This window comes from Populus trichocarpa, chromosome 4, assembly GCF_000002775.5.
Source record: "Populus trichocarpa isolate Nisqually-1 chromosome 4, P.trichocarpa_v4.1, whole genome shotgun sequence".
Lineage (NCBI taxonomy): Eukaryota > Viridiplantae > Streptophyta > Magnoliopsida > Malpighiales > Salicaceae > Populus > Populus trichocarpa.
In genome coordinates, this window is record NC_037288.2 from 8,906,951 (window position 1) to 8,929,194 (window position 22,244).

Here is a 22,244-nt window from a genome sequence, read left to right on the forward strand (position 1 = left end):
ACCTATGCTTGGAAAATTCCTAAGAGGTGGAGGGGATAGACCCATGTCGATGCCCATACTTATAAAACTTTCTAAGGGGCGGAGGGGAACCCAAGGAGGGCTGTGCTATTGCACTAAGGAGACCAAGTCAATCCCTTTCTTGGAGAGTTATTGCATTTTCTTAAGAGTTATTGGAAGTCTGAATGGGCAAAAGTCTATGGTAATAGGTAGATCCATCAAGCGTTCTAGCCCAAATGTGTCATGAAATGACTTGGAAATGTCATTAGAAAGAAACTGATGACTTTTTGATCAGTTTTTCACATATGACACTAATAATGATATCCAAAAAGTCCAAGTAGCTTGGGGGCAAGACTTATGTTTTGGATAATCGGTTAATCTTTTGATTTTAGTAATTTGATCCATTCTCCCCCGCCAAGGTGGTTAGAGACAGGTGCTTGATACTTGTAAAAGGTCCTGATGATGTTCCAAAAAATCAAAGTAGCTTGAGGGCACGACTTATGTCTTGGACAATCAGTTAATCTCTTGGTTCTGACAATTAGATCCATTCTTCTTGGCCAAGGTGATTGAAGGCGGGTGTTTGATACCTGCAAAATGTCATATTTGGTGAATTTAGAGACTTTATAATGATTAAGTCAGTGACTTTTTAAGAGAAAATACAATAATATTACATAGATATATTTTGGAAATAAATATGCAGTAGAGAATGAAGATTTATAATATTTTGTTTGAAGGATTCACGATTTATTTATAACCCATGAGTGTTTTTATGGATATGAGGGGTTAAAGTGTAATATTGCTATGATAATATTAAAAAGATAAAATATTTGAGCACGATCTAATGGTTGGATAAAAAGTCATGACCCTTTTGAGTTGTTATTTTGGTCTAGCGTGACTAGACCTCCTCTTGAACCTAGACCTATCCCACTGGTTCATAAATATATCTGCTAGGCCATCCACATAATCTATCTAGGACAAATCCTCATCTAGTTATGGCAGACCCTCACCTGGCTGTCTAGAATCACCCATTATCGCAAGCCCAACTACATCATAGGGCAATCAAGGCTTGATGAACAAACTTTAAAGCTGTCATTGTCGAGTAGTTTGTCAGCTAATACCTTAAATATATCTAGATAGACTAGTAGATTCGGTCCCCATCCTTGTTCACTTAAACTCGTTTCGGAGTTGATGTACATGTGTTACGTACAGACACAGATGCATAGTGTTCCTTTAGGACTTCCCATGTCTCATGACAAGTTTGCATGCCAATAAGATTAGGAAGAACTCCAACTAAGATGGTTGATTGCAGGCAAGTAAGAGGATGTCGATCCATAAGCTTCCATTCGTCATACATTAATGGATTTGGTGTGAGAATAACATCTGGATTTGTGATGGATTATGCTGGACTTTCGATAGGAGATCTATTCCACAGTAGGAACTTTGCTAATGACAGCTGATTTAATGAGACAGATATAAAATAACGTGTATTTTGATACTGCTTCGGAAGGTCGGTCTCAAGACTTGTAGCAAACTATCATGAAATGTCTGAACACTACTTAATGTTTGTCATAGCATACCTTCATTCATTCTTGTTTTTGTTGACTTTTCATGGTAGCTAGATATGATGTAGAAGATTTTGAATTAGGAGTTAAGCTAATAGATATAGAATTGATCAAGTCTAAAAAAACTTTGAACTCATCAAATAGGTTTTATAATAATTTAGTCAGTCCCCTATAAATATGCTAATTGTCAATCTGATCAGTATCCTATAACAAAAATTAAAAGAAGCTTCTTGTGAAAGATAAAAGAATTGTTAGGAAGTTCAATAACAAGTGCTTTATCAATAATAAGGTTGGGTATCTAGCCAAAGATTGAAAAAATAAGGGTAAGCTAAGAAACCCTGCAAAAAGGTCAATCACCTCACTAATAAAGTTTCAGAAATGAACTTGTTTTGTGTTGTTTCCAAAGTCAACCTTATCAATATTCCTGAGTAGTGATGGGTTGACACTGGTGCTACAAGACATGTATGCAATGAGACAATGATGTTTTCTGCTTACAAAAAAGTGGATGGAGAAAACCTATACATGAAGAACTCAACAACCTTTAAGGTACTAGGTGTTGGAAAGGTCTTATTGAATCATGCAACCATATTATTCGATAGTTTTACAAACACATACCTAGTATTTTGCCCATATTTTATATATAAAATGCAGAGCTAAGTTATTTTTCTCCTATCTCTGAAATTATGTTTTCATCTTTTCTCTTCCTTAGTTTTTCAATAGACATGCAAAGCTAAGTTATTTTTCTTGGTTAAAAAGATACTGAAACCTTCGGATTTTAAAAACTGTGAGATCTATTTTATCTTTTCTTTTTAGTTTATATGATGAGTATGAATGTTTTCTTATGCTTATTTCCTATGAGTTATTATTATTCTAACCAATCTATTGCTAAGTTTTCTATCAAAACCGGAGTTGTGATATTTAAACTTGTGAAGCGACTAAATTTAATAATTATGGCGTATCTATGTTGTTAATATTAGAAAAGACATTTAATTAACTTAAACATAGAATACATACAATTATGTTATCTAGATTTATCAACCTATCTAGTTCTTAAGGATGTCATTGAATTAAATTACTAGTGTGGCCACCATGGTTGTTTAATGGTTAGCATTAGTTATACTGTGGATTGGTTAACTCACTAATGTTAAGAAAAGATGGATATTCAAAATATAAATCGACATATCATTTCAATGATCAGGTTTGATTTTCATAGGTGGACGTTTGCTTGAGACCAAGGTTTTTCTTTTAATAAGTTTCAGTTAATCTAATTTAGTTTGATTATTTATTTTGTTTACCATAGCATAGCATAGAAAACCTCCAAACCCCCCAACTTTGAATCATCTAGCCTAAAGATCTGAACTAGATCTTCCTCGTGGGGTCAACCTCTTGCTTACTCTATACTATCTTAATTGTTAAAGTTATGGTAATTAGTTTGTGTGACCGTGACATTGCAACACTGAAGATGATCTCTAGAAAGCTTTTCACCCTTAACAATGTATTACATATTGCCGGCATTAGAAAGAACTTGGTGTCTAGCTCATTGATGAGCAAAATAGTTTTAAGATAGTTTTTGAAAGTGATAAATTTATATTCTCTAAAAGTGCTATGTTTGTAGAAAAGAGGTATTTGTGTGATGGCCTGTTTAAAAGAAATGTAATGACTATTGTAACCAATGATGAGAACAAAAATAAGAATGTATTTTCTTCTTATTTGCTTGAGTTTTGTGATGTGTGGTATGGTAGGTTAGGTCATGTGAATTATGAATTTATACAAAGGTTAATAAACCATTAATTATTACCAAGTATGAGTTTTGAGAAAAATCATACGTGTAAAATTTATGTGGATTCAAAATTCACAAAACCTTCTTTTCAAACATTTGAAAATTAGATGGTTCATGTTTGATCAAGTGAATTATAGTGTTAACTACATAAACCTAAAATGTTAAAGGTAACCTAAAATGCAACATCATACTTCTAACCTATTCAAATGAGATTAAAAAGGTGTATGTCCTAAAAATAAAAAACTTGGTGGTCATGTTCTGTCGGTAAGACACATATTCTGTCGGTAATTAATTTACCGACGAAATCACCAATGGAAATGCTCCGTCGGTGAATCTTTCATCGGTAATTTTGTGTCCGTCGGTAATAAAAAAATAAAATTACCCGCTTCATTTCGTCAGTATATCTCTCGATAATAATATTTTTTTATTACCAACGGATATACCGACAGAAATTCCATCGGTAATTCCGTCGGTAATTATTTAAAAACATTTAAAAAAATTCATTTTATAAAATTATAAAATAATTAAAGTAACATAAATCAACACTGTATAATATATACTCAAAATGCTTGGAAAAAAAAGAAGAAAATCAACTCAAAACAATTTGCATCAAATAAATAAAATGAAAAAATAAATTCAACTAAAAAAATTCATATGAAAAAAATGAAGTTGCAATTGCTAAAAATTTAAAAATCCTATAAATAAATCAACTAAAAATTGGTCTCATATGAAAAAAAAATCTCACAACAACATTTATACAATTATTAAGAACAAAAACAATTAAAAATAAAATAAAAAAAATATAGTGAAAAAAATCATGAAAAAAGAAGAAAAAAGAAAAATCTTACCTTAATGTAGTTGCAAGTGAAGCTAAGGAGAGAAAAAAAAATTTCGTAAAGCATATTAATTAAAAAAAACTAAGAGGATAAAAGAAGAAAGAAGAAGAAGACATACCCGAGCATGGAGGAAAAGAGAAGGAGATGAGGAGAGAAAAGAAGAGAAAGAAATAGATATTGATTTTTTTACATATAGTGAAGAAGAAGAAGAAGAAGAAGTAGAAGAAGAAGAATTATAAGAAATGAGTCTGTCTCTTGTGAAATAAGGGCATTCAGGCTTTTTATTGGGGTGCGTTAGCAACGGATTTACCGACGGATAATTGAATATTAATATTTTTTAATTATTCCGTCGGTAATTCCATCGGTAATATTTAATTTAAATTTTCAATTTCGTAAAAATATTTCAGAAACCGCCAACCATTACCGACGATTTTTCAATCCGTCGGTGATTCCGGCTGTAATATTTAAATGAAAATTTTAAATTAATTGAATTTTTTAGAAAATCGCCGAATAACACCGACGACTTTTCAATCCGTCGGTGATTTTGTCCGTAAAGAACAACAATTAACAGCGCAATTGGAAGGTGAACAGTTCTGGAGTTCTCTGGAAAATACCGACGGAAAATTCCGTCGGTGATTCCCTTTGTAATTGATATGATGAACAATGTTCACATTTTACCAACGGATTTACCGACGAATTTACCAACGGAATAAATTCTGTCGGTAATTCCATTGGTAAAAATGACACGTCATCATTTGTTTTTTGCTTTGTTTTAATTTTTTTCCCACGGTAATTCCCACCGAGGAAATATTTCCGTCGGTAAAATCCCTCGGAAATTTACCGACGGAAATATTCCCTCGATATTTCCGTTTGTATTTATCGATTTTCTGGTAGTGCTTACACTCTATAAAACTGGCATCAAAGTTATCTAGTTGGTTTTGTTCACATATACATTACTATTCATATATATAGAAAGTTAGTGCGGTGAATAGATACGGTCTATAAAATTCCGTCTATGAGGAGATTGAGTTTGAAGTGGGATCGTTTGTGACCCTTTCAGTCTTTTATGGGAACTTATGTAGTAAAATAATGATAATTGAATAAATCTCAGTGAACAATATAGGGCTTAACATAGTAACCCTAGAAAATGAATGATTGTGGATTTTATCTTGCATCATTTAAATATTTTTATTTGAAAAGTTGCTCTTTTACAAGTTTTAATTTTATTACTTGTTTATTATGGAGCCAAAATATTTATTTATAAATATTATCGGCTATTGTTTTTTTTATAGATTATATCATGTCTTCTACTTCCTCTACTAAAGATTAATGTTGCTTCAGCAAGTACTATTTTGGTAGTGAGGATTCCACCATCAACATATGTGGTTCATGGTGAGAAACCTGAAAAGTTTAAAGAGTGAACTTTGAGAGGTGGCAACAAAAGATGCTATTCTATCTGACCATCGTAAACTTGGAAAAGTTCTTAACTAAGAAAGCACCAAAATCATCAGAAAATGAATTTGACCCTAGTACTATGGCGGTTGTGGATGCATGAAATCATACTGATTTCATATGCAAGAACTATATCTTGAATGGGTTGGACAATACACTATATGACGTGTATAATTCAATCAAGAGTGAAATTATGGAAAGCTCTAGATAAAAAGTACAAAGTTAAAGATGCTAGTATGAAGAAATTCATAGTCGGTATATTTTTAGGTTTCAAGATGGTTGATTCAAGAACCGTAATGAGCTAATTTCAAGAGTTTTAACTCATCTTGCATGATATACATGCTGAAGATATGTCTCTAAGTCAATCCTTTCAAGTGGCTGCAATCATTGAAAAATTATCATTATCTTAGAAAGACTTCAAGAACTATCTTAAAAACAAGCCCAATGAGATGGGAATTGAAGATCTCGTTTTGAGGTTGAGGATAAAAGAGAACCAACCCTTCCAGTGCCCCAAAAGCAAATGTTGTGGAACAAGTGGTAAAGTCCTATAACAAAAATTAAAAGAAGCTTCTTGTGAAAGATAAAAGAATTGTTAGGAAGTTCAATAACAAGTGCTTTATCAATAATAAGGTTGGGTATCTAGCCAAAGATTGAAAAAATAAGGGTAAGCTAAGAAACCCTGCAAAAAGGTCAATCACCTCACTAATAAAGTTTCAGAAATGAACTTGTTTTGTGTTGTTTCCAAAGTCAACCTTATCAATATTCCTGAGTAGTGATGGGTTGACACTGGTGCTACAAGACATGTATGCAATGAGAAGATGATGTTTTCTGCTTACAAAAAAGTGGATGGAGAAAACCTATACATGAAGAACTCAACAACCTTTAAGGTACTAGGTGTTGGAAAGGTCTTATTGAATCATGCAACCATATTATTCGATAGTTTTACAAACACATACCTAGTATTTTGCCCATATTTTATATATAAAATGCAGAGCTAAGTTATTTTTCTCCTATCTCTGAAATTATGTTTTCATCTTTTCTCTTCCTTAGTTTTTCAATAGACATGCAAAGCTAAGTTATTTTTCTTGGTTAAAAAGATACTGAAACCTTCGGATTTTAAAAACTGTGAGATCTATTTTATCTTTTCTTTTTAGTTTATATGATGAGTATGAATGTTTTCTTATGCTTATTTCCTATGAGTTATTATTATTCTAACCAATCTATTGCTAAGTTTTCTATCAAAACCGGAGTTGTGATATTTAAACTTGTGAAGCGACTAAATTTAATAATTATGGCGTATCTATGTTGTTAATATTAGAAAAGACATTTAATTAACTTAAACATAGAATACATACAATTATGTTATCTAGATTTATCAACCTATCTAGTTCTTAAGGATGTCATTGAATTAAATTACTAGTGTGGAAACTATGGTTGTTTAATGGTTAGCATTAGTTATACTGTGGATTGGTTAACTCACTAATGTTAAGAAAAGATGGATATTCAAAATATAAATCGACATATCATTTCAATGATCAGGTTTGATTTTCATAGGTGGACGTTTGCTTGAGACCAAGGTTTTTCTTTTAATAAGTTTCAGTTAATCTAATTTAGTTTGATTATTTATTTTGTTTACCATAGCATAGCATAGAAAACCTCCAAACCCCCCAACTTTGAATCATCTAGCCTAAAGATCTGAACTAGATCTTCCTCGTGGGGTCAACCTCTTGCTTACTCTATACTATCTTAATTGTTAAAGTTATGGTAATTAGTTTGTGTGACCGTGACATTGCAACACTGAAGATGATCTCTAGAAAGCTTTTCACCCTTAACAATGTATTACATATTGCCGGCATTAGAAAGAACTTGGTGTCTAGCTCATTGATGAGCAAAATAGTTTTAAGATAGTTTTTGAAAGTGATAAATTTATATTCTCTAAGAGTGGTATGTTTGTAGAAAAGAGGTATTTGTGTGATGGCCTGTTTAAAAGAAATGTAATGACTATTGTAACCAATGATGAGAACAAAAATAAGAATGTATTTTCTTCTTATTTGCTTGAGTTTTGTGATGTGTGGTATGGTAGGTTAGGTCATGTGAATTATGAATTTATACAAAGGTTAATAAACCATTAATTATTACCAAGTATGAGTTTTGAGAAAAATCATACGTGTAAAATTTATGTGGATTCAAAATTCACAAAACCTTCTTTTCAAACATTTGAAAATTAGATGGTTCATGTTTGATCAAGTGAATTATAGTGTTAACTACATAAACCTAAAATGTTAAAGGTAACCTAAAATGCAACATCATACTTCTAACCTATTCAAATGAGATTAAAAAGGTGTATGTCCTAATAATAAAACCACATCGATGAGAGGGCTACATCACTTTAATGTTTCCTATTTTGGTCAAACAACTATTACTCATGTATAGAATTTCTTTAATGGTATTTATACTAAACATAATTATAACCAAACACATTATTCACATCGTTTATAACCATACTTATAAGATTTATTGGCTTAAGGGTGTTTCGGAGTGTGATAAAAGTTGTTTTTTTAAGTGGTTTTCACTTGAAAATGCATCAAAATAATGGTTTTTTTTAATTTTTTTAAAATTATTTTTGATATCGGCATATAAAACTAATCCAAAAATATTTTTTAAGAAATTAATTTTAAGGAAAAAAATTTCATATTTTGTTGAAACTCCAGTGAAAACAAAACACCAAAGAGGGCTTTAAGGCCTAGATCACGGATTGGTTGAATTATTATGTTTAACCAAAACAACTTGTTTTGGTAAAAAAATCTCATTTGAAATAAAATTCTGACTGTTAGTTATGTTCACTGGTGTTAAGTTCTACCTATGAACCACTATTTTTTTTTTATGCTGACAGGTATGAGGCTTAGTGAGATGCTATAAAGGCTGAAATATAAGTTCTGTGTTCCAACGATACTTGGCCCATGGTTTCTTTTCACCATTCAATGAATGTTGTTGTTTGTCATTGGGTATACAAGATCAAGCGTCGTGCTAATGGTAGAATTAAACGCTATAAGACATAGTTGGTTGATTGAAATTTTAGTCAGCAGGAAGGTATTGATTACTTTGTGTCCTATTGCTAGACTTTCACTCGTGGAGATATGTTAGAGAGTAATATAAAATAATATTAAGAGATCACCTAACAACTTAAGATATTAAGTTGAGATGTTTCTTTGACAAATCAATCATATATTATGGTCAATCGAAATTGATTTTGACAAATGCAGGACTGCATAACAGTAACTATGCTCGTTAAATATGTCAAAGAATATATATATATATATATATATATATATATATATATATATATATATATATTTGATGGTGGATTTCATATCATAAGGTCTTTGGCCTATTAATAATAAGCCACGTGAAGAGATCACGGGTCCAAATCATTCCTCCATATAATTTTTGTTTAAGAAAGTAAGACAATAGATTTTTTTATTATTTTTATTTTTAGTATAATGATACCAATTACTGACGTCAGTCCCCTATAAATATGCTAATTGTCAATCTTCTATACGCTAATTGTCAATCCGATCAGTATCCTAGTACCCTTTTAAAAACCCATTATTGTGAATGTTTAATAAATTAGGTATTTTTTTTAATCTTTTCTATAACACAGGCACTTTAAATGGAAAAATATATTGGATTATAATTTCTTATTAAGAGGAAAACCTTAACTGATTTAGATGGGACCTCGATGAAGATTTACGATACATTGGGGATCCAATTGAAAAGCAATACTACACGGGGAGTCGATTAATGAAAAATGGGCTGATGATAGTAAGGTTTGGGATGTGATGAGCTGCATAACATCACATGTTCAATTTCAAGTTCGGTATACTTCCTACGAGAAAATTAATATGGAGTCGAAGTCCTTGTCCGAATAATACTGTACTACGTCCTTCCTCCTATTAATTAGGACAAGTAGTTGTAATATTAATTTCATATTAATTACTCCTCTAATTATTGTATTCGTAAGTTAAGGTTTTATTGCAAACATGGGCGGTTGTTCAAAGCCAGAACCGGACTGGATTAGATAATCCAAATCCTAATCCAAAAAGAGATCGTTTAATTCCTTGTAATGTAATGGTAGATTCTAACCACTATAAATACAAGGTAATAGCTACGACCTTCTCAACATTCATTATCACTAACACAATATTCGTTTCTCGCTTTTGCTTACTGCTTGCTTTTCTCTCAAATAATGGGTGCTGGTGGTGGTTTTGTTGCCGGTGATGTTAAAAACTATCCCGGAAAGGTCACTCGGCATGTGGTAAATGCTTGTGTGCTAGGAGCCACGGGAGGATTAATTTTCGGATACGACCTTGGTATCTCGGGTGGTGTGACGTCTATGGCTCCCTTTTTGAGTAAATTTTTCCCAGATGTTTATCGTAAGGAAGCATTAGATACATCCACTAATCAATATTGCAGGTTTAACGATATGGGGCTAACCTTGTTCACATCTTCATTATACCTGGCTGCATTAATTGCATCTTTTGGAGCTTCTTATATCACAAGGACGTGGGGTCGGAAAAGAACAATGCTCCTTGGTGGCATCGTATTTTTCATCGGAGCTGCTCTCAATGCCGGCGCTGTGGACCTCTCAATGCTCATCGCCGGTCGCATTCTCTTAGGTGTTGGAGTTGGTTTTTCAACTCAGGTAATCAGCCCTTCTATCTATAACAAAAAGATCAATTCTCTTTGGTGGCATCATGTTTTTCATCAGAGCTCTATATATCATGCATTCTATATATATGCTAAGTTAATTGTAAATTTTTGTTTTGATATCGATCAGTCTGTGCCGCTCTATGTCTCCGAGATGGCTCCACAACAACATCGTGGTGCTTTCAACATTGTGTTCCAACTCGCAATCACTATTGGCATTTTCATAGCTAATCTTGTCAATTACTTGACACCTAAGATTGCTGGAAACCAAGCATGGCGTTACAGCTTAGGCGGAGCGACCATTCCTGCTGCCCTCATCTGTCTTTCAGCGCTTAAACTGGATGACACTCCAAACTCGTTGTTGGAGCAAGGCAAAGCTGAAAAAGCTCGAGAAATACTTAGAAAGATACGTGGCCTTAACGACAAGGAAATTGAGTCTGAGTTTCAAGATTTAGTCACGGCCAGTGAGGCAGCTAAGCAAGTGGAGCATCCCTGGACTAGAATCCTTAAGAGACAGTATCGGCCGCAACTGACCATGGCTGTAGCTATTCCGTTTTTCCAACAACTTACTGGGATGAATGTGGTCATGTTCTATGCTCCTGTCCTCCTCCAGAGTATTGGTTTTGAAAGTAATGCTTCCCTCTTATCCACGGTTATCACCGGCGCTGTTAACATTCTTGCCACCGGTGTTTCAATCTATGGCAGTGATAAGTCTGGAAGAAGATCTCTGTTTCTTTCCGGTGGAGCTGTAATGTTTGTATTTCAGGTAAATAAGAATTATCTGTAGCCTGGAGATAAAATTGTTCGCTTGTGTAGTTCGGTTTGCATATACTACTACTACTACTACTTGGATATCTTATGTAAATTAATGTTACATGTGCAGGTTGCGCTCGCAGTTTTAATCGGATCCAAGTTTGGAACATCTGGAGATGTGATTCAATTGCCAAAGTGGTATGCCGGTATAGTTGTAGCATGCATCTGCTTATTTGTTTCTGCCTTTGCGTGGTCATGGGGGCCATTGGGATGGCTAGTTCCGAGTGAAATATTTCCGCTAGAAATTCGATCAGCCGGGCAAAGTATCACCGTGGCAGTCAACATGTTATTCACTTTCTTCATAGCTCAGCTTTTCCTCGCAATGCTTTGCCACTTCAAATTTGGTTTGTTCATCTTCTTTGCAATCTTTGTGGCAATCATGAGTACCTTCATCTTTTTCTTTTTGCCTGAGACGATGAACATCCCCATTGAAGAGATGTCTAAAGTGTGGAAGCAACATTGGTATTGGAGGAGATTCACGACTGAAGACGATGATCGCCGAGCTTTGGATGTCATAGTCTAGGAATATCATCTTTTAATTCGCTTCTTTTCTTTATTTTCTTTCTACTAGTTTTTTTCTATTTAATTAAACATTAGCTCATGTAATGTGGACTTCTCAGAAAAATGTTGGAGGAGATTAAAGTTAATTTAAACCTTGATTTTAATTATTAGATATCTAAGTGTATTTGTTAATGAGTTCAATATCCAGTAAGAGTACTATCTTCCAATTATTATTCTTGGACTAATTGCGGTGCGAGAGTTCATTGCAAATTTGTATGCTCTTCCCTTGAAATGAGATTGCCTAATTGAATGAGATTTGTCAAATTTGTTTCAAAGACCTTGTTTACAAGCAGATCTAAACCGAGGTGGTGTTGTTGGAATTTTAGAAGATATATTGCAAACATTCTAATTGCAAAAATGAGGAATAATAAAGCCTTAAATACAAAAGACTCATCATTAACAACAATAAAAGATTTATTACTTTAAAATGCTTCAACAAACCTTTTTTAGAAATGCATCTAAACCAAGGTGGTCTTGTTGCAATCTTCAGAGTCATATTACTAGTTGTACAAGTGAGGAGCAATAAGGCTTTAAGAACAAATAATTCATCATTGACAACAACCAAAAGATTCATTACTTTAAAACTCGGCCTCTTGTTTTAATTTAAGCATAGTTAATTTTACTATTAGTATGCATGCTAGGTTTTCTAATTTTATATTAATTGCAAATTTGAATATATGCTTAGCATGCATGCTAGTATTCTATTATTATTTTTGTGTTGAAAGGATGTTTGTCATTAGTTGTACTTTTACATGTTTACAGATTTAAAATTATATGAACTGTAGGCTTTCCTTGAGAAATTTACTATGTTTAGCATGCCTTATTATGTTAAATTAAACATCATTGCTCACTAGTCTAACATATATATATATATATATATATATATATATATATATATATATAGACACACACACACACACACAAACTTTGTTTTATAATCTCAAGGCTTTATCTTTATTACATTAGACTTTATTTAGTTTAACTTGTGGGGAAAAGAATAATAATATAGATTAATTATGACAAAGATTTTTAGCATCTTTAAAATTCAAGTTATTATTTAATTTCCTTTTAAGTTGCTATATTCTCGTATATAGATTTTTTATGCTTTAATCTATAACTTTTTGGCATGTTATGATTTTTCTTCTTCTTGTTTAATTTTACAAGGTTGTTATATATCTTTGTTTTAAAGTTATAGTTTATCTTCTAAAATTATTTTTCATGCTATTTGGATGGTTTGATGCATGTCATAAATCTTGTTGATTTATATTTTTCAATAAGTAAATCATTGTTTTGTTTTATGATTGTTTTTGTTATCTTATTTACACTCTATAAGATTGGCAATAAAGTTATCTGGTTGGTTTTTTTATATATACATTACTGTTCATATATATAGAAGTGTAGTGAATAGATACGGTCTAGAAAGTTTTATCTAAAGAGATTGAGTTTGAAGCGGGACCGTTTGTGACCCCACTAGTCTTTCCTCAGAACTTACATATTAAAAGTATAATTCACACGATACTATTTTTATATATGACATAATTCATAAATAAAATTGTAAGACCCAAACTTTTAGCCCAAACCCAACCTAAGTTAACCTAGGTATTTAAGGAAAAGACGCAAGGAGAAATGTTTTTCTATTTTCTAATTCTTGTGATTACCGTGACTCTCTCCTCATCAAACCAAGAATTTAAGTTTTGATCTTAAGTTTTTGGGTTCAAGAAAGGTGGAAGTAGCAAGTAAGTGGTTTCCTCTCATGTTACTTTCGATTATAGTTTGTTTATAGAATGATTAAAGAAGATATTAGAGTTTATAAAGATTTAAAGTTTATGTTGTTAATATTGATTCATGATTATTATGCGTTTAAGGTTAAGTGATTGATTTTGGGACATAATGGTCTTGAGGTTGAAGATGATGAAATTTTATTTTGGTCCTTGATTTATGGAAATTATAGTTTAGTCCTTAAACTTTGGAAAATTATAATTTGACCCCTGAAATGTATATGCATGTAATATAAATAAATATATATGTTGATTGTATGATGAATACGACTATTTAATTTCTTGAATATTTATATATGTTGCTTTATTTTTCGAGTACTCATCTAGTATTGAATTTGCACTCGCATTTTGTTGAACTAAATTCTATTCGATATGATATACATTACTTCGATAATTATACGAATATCTATTATGTCTTGATATAGGACTTGTCAGTAACTCCATGCTAACAAAGAGTAGTTAGTCTATGTCACTAGTATTCTGTATACCTCACTGGTGAGAGAGACACCAACTTTTGACGACTGATCCTTCCATAGTGGACACCTTCGGGTGTCATCTGGTCTTTGACATGTATTCAACTCCTTTATGATAATATATTTTATGATCAACTCAATGAGTTGGTTGAACTCACCTCTCATTTTTAATATTATTTTAGGATCTTAGTTTCTATTAGCAGATGGACTTGTTGAGTGTTCATGCTTCTTCAATTTTGGTCGGTATGTCTTGCTTGTTTTGCGAGGCTTTCCTTTTAAGTTTTGATTGGATGTTATAGACAATCCACTATTTCATTGTTTTATTTAAAGTTTTGATTTTGACAATATAATGAGTATTGTGGATTATTTTGAAGTGATATTTGATTTTATTGGTTTTGAATAATTTTATATTTTGGAACTTTACGAAGTACTTGCACTAATTTTTTTAAAGTTTTGTTTATGATATGTATGTTCTGAGGCTTAGCATATGTGTTATGTCCCGTTGGCACTGCTCATGCGTTGCCAGTCATGGACCTGGGATTCGGGTCATGACAGAAATAATGATAATTGAATAAATTTCAGTGAACAAAATAGGGCTTAACATAGTAACCTAAGAAAAGGAATTATTTTGGATTTTGTCTTGCTTAGTTTAAATATATATTTATTAAAAAAGTTGTTGTTTTACAAGTTTTAATTTCATCACTTGTTTATTATGGAGCCAAAATATTTATCTATAAATATTATCAGCTATTGTTTTTTTTTATAGATTATAGTCTTTTACTTCTACTCAAGATTTGGTTGTGCCAACCAAAGTTGCTTCAGGAAGTACTACTCTGGTAGTAAGGATTCCACCATCACCTTCTATGGTGCATAATGAGAAATATAAAAAGTTTAATGGATTGAACTTCAAGAGGTGGCAAAAAAAAAAGATGCTATTCCATGTGACCATCTTAAACTTGCAAAAATGAAAGCGTCAAAATCATCAGAAAATGAATCTAACCCTCCTACTATGATGATTGTGGATGCATAGAATCATTAAAGCTTAGGATATCATGCAGAGTTTTCAGAGAAAACAAAAACAAACCAAAGAATTCTTGGCCAAACTTAAATTTTTATTGATTGATAGATAAGGTACATCAGACATATTATATCTTTACAATAGTAGAGTTTACAGGTCTAGGAAGATCATCCCCATCCATATTGGTTAAAATTAAAGCTCCTCCAGAAAAATCCTTCCTCACCGCGTACGGTCCTTTGTAGTTCGTTACCCATTTTGTAATAGCCCAATTATTAGGACAACACACCAATTGTAATATAGGAAAAACATGGTAATTTAGAGAGAAAAAAACGAATTCATGCAAAGGTCCACCGAAATTTTAGCAAAGTCTCTCATTTATCGGGAAGTTCCAAGTTATCGACAAATAACCTGTTGCACTTTTGTTAACCATTATCCAATCACGACCCAATCATCCCCGGTCTCTAGTCCAAGAACCCCCATCAATGCAATCACAATTTCTCAAACATTAATATAGTAGAAATGAAGTAGTAAATGACACTAAATAAGTAAACAAATATACATGTAAAATATAAATACATGAAAATATAATTTAAGTTCATACATTCAATATAAAAGATATTATTACAATTCAATTCATGACAGTTTCTTAAGATACAAAATGCATAAGCATTCATTTAAAACTAGATAACTAAAGGATTGAAAGATCTATCATCATTCATTTCATGAGTGCGACGGACCTAAAAGAAATATAACATTGGATAATAAATATCATGAAAAACAATATTAATATTGGTAATTAAACAATTTATTCAAGACTTACATACATTCATGTTTCTTACAATTCCCCACTTGGTCATTTTAGGATTTCTTTCTCATGAATTCACTAATATATTTAAACATGGTAATTAATTAATATTTAATTATCTAGAAATATTTTAAAATTAACCAACTTCAATTATTTTTTTTCCATTCCACTCTCAATTCCCAACCAATATCATATATTAATACCGAATAAAAATTCCTTCAAGAAAGTGTCGATACAAATTTATTGGTATCATTAACTATCCTTCACTTGATAGCTAAGCAAATATATTTTTTCCTAAAAACCTTTGGATGGTAATGACGATACTAATGAATCCTATTAGTATCATTAGTCTCCCTTATCGGTACCGACTAATCAAGTTTCTCATGAATGTCGATATCAATATAACTCATTGATATAATTAATTATTTCTAAACTGAAATAGTTAATCAAGTCCTAAAAGTACTTTGACATATCCTCGAAAATGTTGATGTGAAGGATCAATGACATCATTAGCCTCCATACCAGGAATAGCTAATCAAGTTTCATGAAAATACCAATATCAATGTAGTCCATCGATATCATTAACTATTCCTAACCCGAATAATTAATCAAGTTCAATATCCCCCATGTTCCAGGGTGATTATGCCGATATTAGCTAACCTTACTGACATCATTAGCCTCCCGTAATCAGGACCGACTAATTAAATTCAGGGAAATACCGATATTATTGGAACCCATTGATATCATTAACTATTCTTAACTAGAATAGTTAATCAAGTTTGTTTTCATTTCTCAACCATTTCATTAGATGTTTCCCTTTCTTTTGCAACATTTATATATCCTTGATTACAAAAATGAAGTGCTATAACAAGCAAGTACCCTTCTTATTTTAATTGAACCATAGTCTGCATGCTAGGTTTTTTTATTTTATATTAATTGCAAATGTAAATATATGCTTAGCGTGCATGCTAGTATTCTATTATTATTTTTGTGTTAAAAGCATGTTTGCTATTAGTTATGTTTTTCAATGCTTAAACATTATTATGTTTCGCATGCCTTATTATGATAAATTAAACATCTTTGTTTTACAATCTTAAGGCTTTATATGTTTAGTTTAACTTGTGGGAAAAATAATAATAATATAGATTAACTGTGACAGAGGTTTTTAGCATCTTTAAATTTTAAGTTATTGTTTAACTGCCTTTTAAGTTGTTATATTCTCATATATAGATTTTTTATGCTTTAATCTATAACCTTTTGGTATGTTATATTTTTTTTCTTGTTTAATTTTAGAAGGTTGCTATATATCTTTGTTTTAAAGATATAGTTTATCTTCTAAAATTATTTTTCATGCTATTTGGATGATTTGATGCATGTCATAAATCTTATTGATTTATATTTTTCAATAAGTAAATCATTTATTTGTTTATGATAGTTTATGTCATCTTGCTTCACTACAAGATTTAATAGTTTTACCGACGGAATTTTTCCGTCGGCGTAAGACACATATTCTGTCGGTAATTAATTTACCGACGAAATCACCAACGGAAATGCTCCGTCGGTGAATCTTTCATCGGTAATTTTTTGTCCGTCGGTAATAAAAAAATAAAATTACCCGCTTCATTTCGTCAGTATATCTCTCGATAATAATATTTTTTTTATTACCAACGTATATACCGACGGAAATTTCATCGGTAATTCCGTCGGTAATTATTTAAAAACATTTAAAAAAATTCATTTTATAAAAATTATAAAATAATTAAATTAACATAAATCAACACTGTCTAATATATATACTCAAAATGCTTGGAAAACAAATAAGAAAATCAACTCAAACAAATTTGCATCAAATAAATAAAATGAAAAAATAAATTCAACTAAAAAAATTCATATGAAAAAAATGAAGTTGCAATTGCTAAAAATTTAAAAATCCTATAAATAAAATCAACTAAAAATTGGTCTCATATGAAAAAAAAATCTCACAATAACATTTATACAATTATTAAGAACAAAAACAATTAAAAATAAAATAAAAAACAAATATAGTGAAAAAAATCATGAAAAAATAAGAAAAAAGAAAAATCTTACCTTAATGTAGTTGCAAGTGAAGCTAAGGAGAGAGAAAAAAATTCGTAAAGCATATTAATTAAAAAAAAAACTAAGAGGATAAAAGAAGAAAGAAGAAGAAGACATACCCGAGCATGGAGGAAAAGAGAAGGAGATGAGGAGAGAAAAGAAGAGAAAGAAATGGATATTGATGTTTTTTACATATAGTGAAGAAGAAGAAGAAGAAGAAGAATTATAAGAAATGAGTCTGTCTCTTGTGAAATAAGGGCATTCAGGCTTTTTATTGGAGCGCGTTAGCAACGGATTTACCGACGGATAATTGAATATTAATATTTTTTAATTATTCCGTCGGTAATTCTATCGGTAATATTTAATTTAAATTTTCAATGTCGTAAAAATATTTCAGAAACCACCAACCATTACCGACGATTTTTCAATCCGTCGGTGATTCCGGCTGTAATATTTAAATGAAAATTTTAAATTAACTGAATTTTTCAGAAAATCACCAAATAACACCGACGACTTTTCAATCCGTCGGTGATTTTGTCCGTAAAGAACAACAATTAACAGTGCAATTGGAAGGTGAACAGTTCTGGAGCTCTCTAGAAAATACCGACGGAAAATTCCGTCGGTGATTCCCTTTGTAATTGATATGATGAACAATGTTCACAGTTTACCAACGGATTTACCGATGAATTTACCAACGGAATAAATTATGTCGGTAATTCCGTTGGTAAAAATGACACGTCATCATTTGTTTTTTGCTTTGTTTTAATTTTTTTCCCACGGTAATTCCCACCGAGGGAATATTTCCGTCGGTAAAATCCCTCGGAAATTTACCGACGGAAATATTCCCTCGGTATTTCCGTTTATATTTATCGATTTTCTGGTAGTGCTTACACTCTATAAGACTGGCATCAAAGTTATCTAGTTGGTTTTGTTCACATATACATTACTATTCATATATATAGAAAGTTAGTGCGGTGAATAGATACGGTCTATAAAATTCCGTCTATGAGGAGATTGAGTTTGAAGTGGGATCGTTTGTGACCCTTTCAGTCTTTTATGGGAACTTATGTAGTAAAATAATGATAATTGAATAAATCTCAGTGAACAATATAGGGCTTAACATAGTAACCCTAGAAAATGAATGATTGTGGATTTTATCTTGCATCATTTAAATATTTTTATTTGAAAAGTTGCTCTTTTACAAGTTTTAATTTTATTACTTGTTTGTTATGGAGCCAAAATATTTATTTATAAATATTATCGGCTATTGTTTTTTTTATAGATTATATCATGTCTTCTACTTCCTCTACTAAAGATTAATGTTGCTTCAGCAAGTACTATTTTGGTAGTGAGGATTCCACCATCAACATATGTGGTTCATGGTGAGAAACCTGAAAAGTTTAAAGAGTGAACTTTGAGAGGTGGCAACAAAAGATGCTATTCTATCTGACCATCGTAAACTTGGAAAAGTTCTTAACTAAGAAAGCACCAAAATCATCAGAAAATGAATTTGACCCTAGTACTATGGCGGTTGTGGATGCATGAAATCATACTGATTTCATATGCATGAACTATATCTTGAATGGGTTGGACAATACACTATATGACGTGTATAATTCAATCAAGAGTGAAATTATGGAAAGCTCTAGATAAAAAGTACAAAGTTAAAGATGCTAGTATGAAGAAATTCATAGTCGGTATATTTTTAGGTTTCAAGATGGTTGATTCAAGAACCGTAATGAGCTAATTTCAAGAGTTTTAACTCATCTTGCATGATATACATGCTGAAGATATGTCTCTAAGTCAATCCTTTCAAGTGGCTGCAATCATTGAAAAATTATCATTATCTTAGAAAGACTTCAAGAACTATCTTAAAAACAAGCCCAATGAGATGGGAATTGAAGATCTCGTTTTGAGGTTGAGGATAAAAGAGAACCAACCCTTCCAGTGCCCCAAAAGCAAATGTTGTGGAACAAGTGGTAAAGTCCTATAACAAAAATTAAAAGAAGCTTCTTGTGAAAGATAAAAGAATTGTTAGGAAGTTCAATAACAAGTGCTTTATCAATAATAAGGTTGGGTATCTAGCCAAAGATTGAAAAAATAAGGGTAAGCTAAGAAACCCTGCAAAAAGGTCAATCACCTCACTAATAAAGTTTCAGAAATGAACTTGTTTTGTGTTGTTTCCAAAGTCAACCTTATCAATATTCCTGAGTAGTGATGGGTTGACACCGGTGCTACAAGACATGTATGCAATGAGAAGATGATGTTTTCTGCTTACAAAAAAGTGGATGGAGAAAACCTATACATGAAGAACTCAACAACCTTTAAGGTACTAGGTGTTGGAAAGGTCTTATTGAATCATGCAACCATATTATTCGATAGTTTTACAAACACATACCTAGTATTTTGCCCATATTTTATATATAAAATGCAGAGCTAAGTTATTTTTCTCCTATCTCTGAAATTATGTTTTCATCTTTTCTCTTCCTTAGTTTTTCAGTAGACATGCAAAGCTAAGTTATTTTTCTTGGTTAAAAAGATACTGAAACCTTCGGATTTTAAAAACTGTGAGATCTATTTTATCTTTTCTTTTTAGTTTATATGATGAGTATGAATGTTTTCTTATGCTTATTTCCTATGAGTTATTATTATTCTAACCAATCTATTGCTAAGTTTTCTATCAAAACCGGAGTTGTGATATTTAAACTTGTGAAGCGACTAAATTTAATAATTATGGCGTATCTATGTTGTTAATATTAGAAAAGACATTTAATTAACTTAAACATAGAATACATACAATTATGTTATCTAGATTTATCAACCTATCTAGTTCTTAAGGATGTCATTGAATTAAATTACTAGTGTGGAAACTATGGTTGTTTAATGGTTAGCATTAGTTATACTGTGGATTGGTTAACTCACTAATGTTAAGAAAAGATGGATATTCAAAATATAAATCGACATATCATTTCAATGATCAGGTTTGATTTTCATAGGTGGACGTTTGCTTGAGACCAAGGTTTTTATTTTAATAAGTTTCAGTTAATCTAATTTAGTTTGATTATTTATTTTGTTTACCATAGCATAGCATAGAAAACCTCCAAACCCCCCAACTTTGAATCATCTAGCCTAAAGATCTGAACTAGATCTTCCTCGTGGGGTCAACCTCTTGCTTACTCTATACTATCTTAATTGTTAAAGTTATGGTAATTAGTTTGTGTGACCGTGACATTGCAACACTGAAGATGATCTCTAGAAAGCTTTTCACCCTTAACAATGTATTACATATTGCCGGCATTAGAAAGAACTTGGTGTCTAGCTCATTGATGAGCAAAATAGTTTTAAGATAGTTTTTGAAAGTGATAAATTTATATTCTCTAAGAGTGGTATGTTTGTAGAAAAGAGGTATTTGTGTGATGGCCTGTTTAAAAGAAATGTAATGACTATTGTAACCAATGATGAGAACAAAAATAAGAATGTATTTTCTTCTTATTTGCTTGAGTTTTGTGATGTGTGGTATGGTAGGTTAGGTCATGTGAATTATGAATTTATACAAAGGTTAATAAACCATTAATTATTACCAAGTATGAGTTTTGAGAAAAATCATACGTGTAAAATTTATGTGGATTCAAAATTCACAAAACCTTCTTTTCAAACATTTGAAAATTAGATGGTTCATGTTTGATCAAGTGAATTATAGTGTTAACTACATAAACCTAAAATGTTAAAGGTAACCTAAAATGCAACATCATACTTCTAACCTATTCAAATGAGATTAAAAAGGTGTATGTCCTAATAATAAAACCACATCGATGAGAGGGCTACATCACTTTAATGTTTCCTATTTTGGTCAAACAACTATTACTCATGTATAGAATTTCTTTAATGGTATTTATACTAAACATAATTATAACCAAACACATTATTCACATCGTTTATAACCATACTTATAAGATTTATTGGCTTAAGGGTGTTTCGGAGTGTGATAAAAGTTGTTTTTTTAAGTGGTTTTCACTTGAAAATGCATCAAAATAATGGTTTTTTTTAATTTTTTTAAAATTATTTTTGATATCGGCATATAAAACTAATCCAAAAATATTTTTTAAGAAATTAATTTTAAGGAAAAAAATTTCATATTTTGTTGAAACTCCAGTGAAAACAAAACACCAAAGAGGGCTTTAAGGCCTAGATCACGGATTGGTTGAATTATTATGTTTAACCAAAACAACTTGTTTTGGTAAAAAAATCTCATTTGAAATAAAATTCTGACTGTTAGTTATGTTCACTGGTGTTAAGTTCTACCTATGAACCACTATTTTTTTTTTATGCTGACAGGTATGAGGCTTAGTGAGATGCTATAAAGGCTGAAATATAAGTTCTGTGTTC

General features: G+C 31.4%; 1 protein-coding gene across 1 annotated transcript; it reads left to right on the forward strand.

Annotated features, from left to right (window-relative positions):
• Positions 1-9,042: 9,042 nt before the first annotated feature.
• LOC127905176 (sugar carrier protein C-like) lies at positions 9,043-11,818 on the forward strand. Its single transcript, XM_052451979.1, has 3 exons — positions 9,043-10,329; positions 10,465-11,100; positions 11,218-11,818. The coding sequence occupies exons 1-3, from the start codon at positions 9,874-9,876 to the stop codon at positions 11,668-11,670; spliced, it is 1,545 nt and encodes a 514-aa protein (XP_052307939.1). The 5' UTR covers positions 9,043-9,873; the 3' UTR covers positions 11,671-11,818.
• The last annotated feature ends 10,426 nt before the right edge of the window (positions 11,819-22,244 follow it).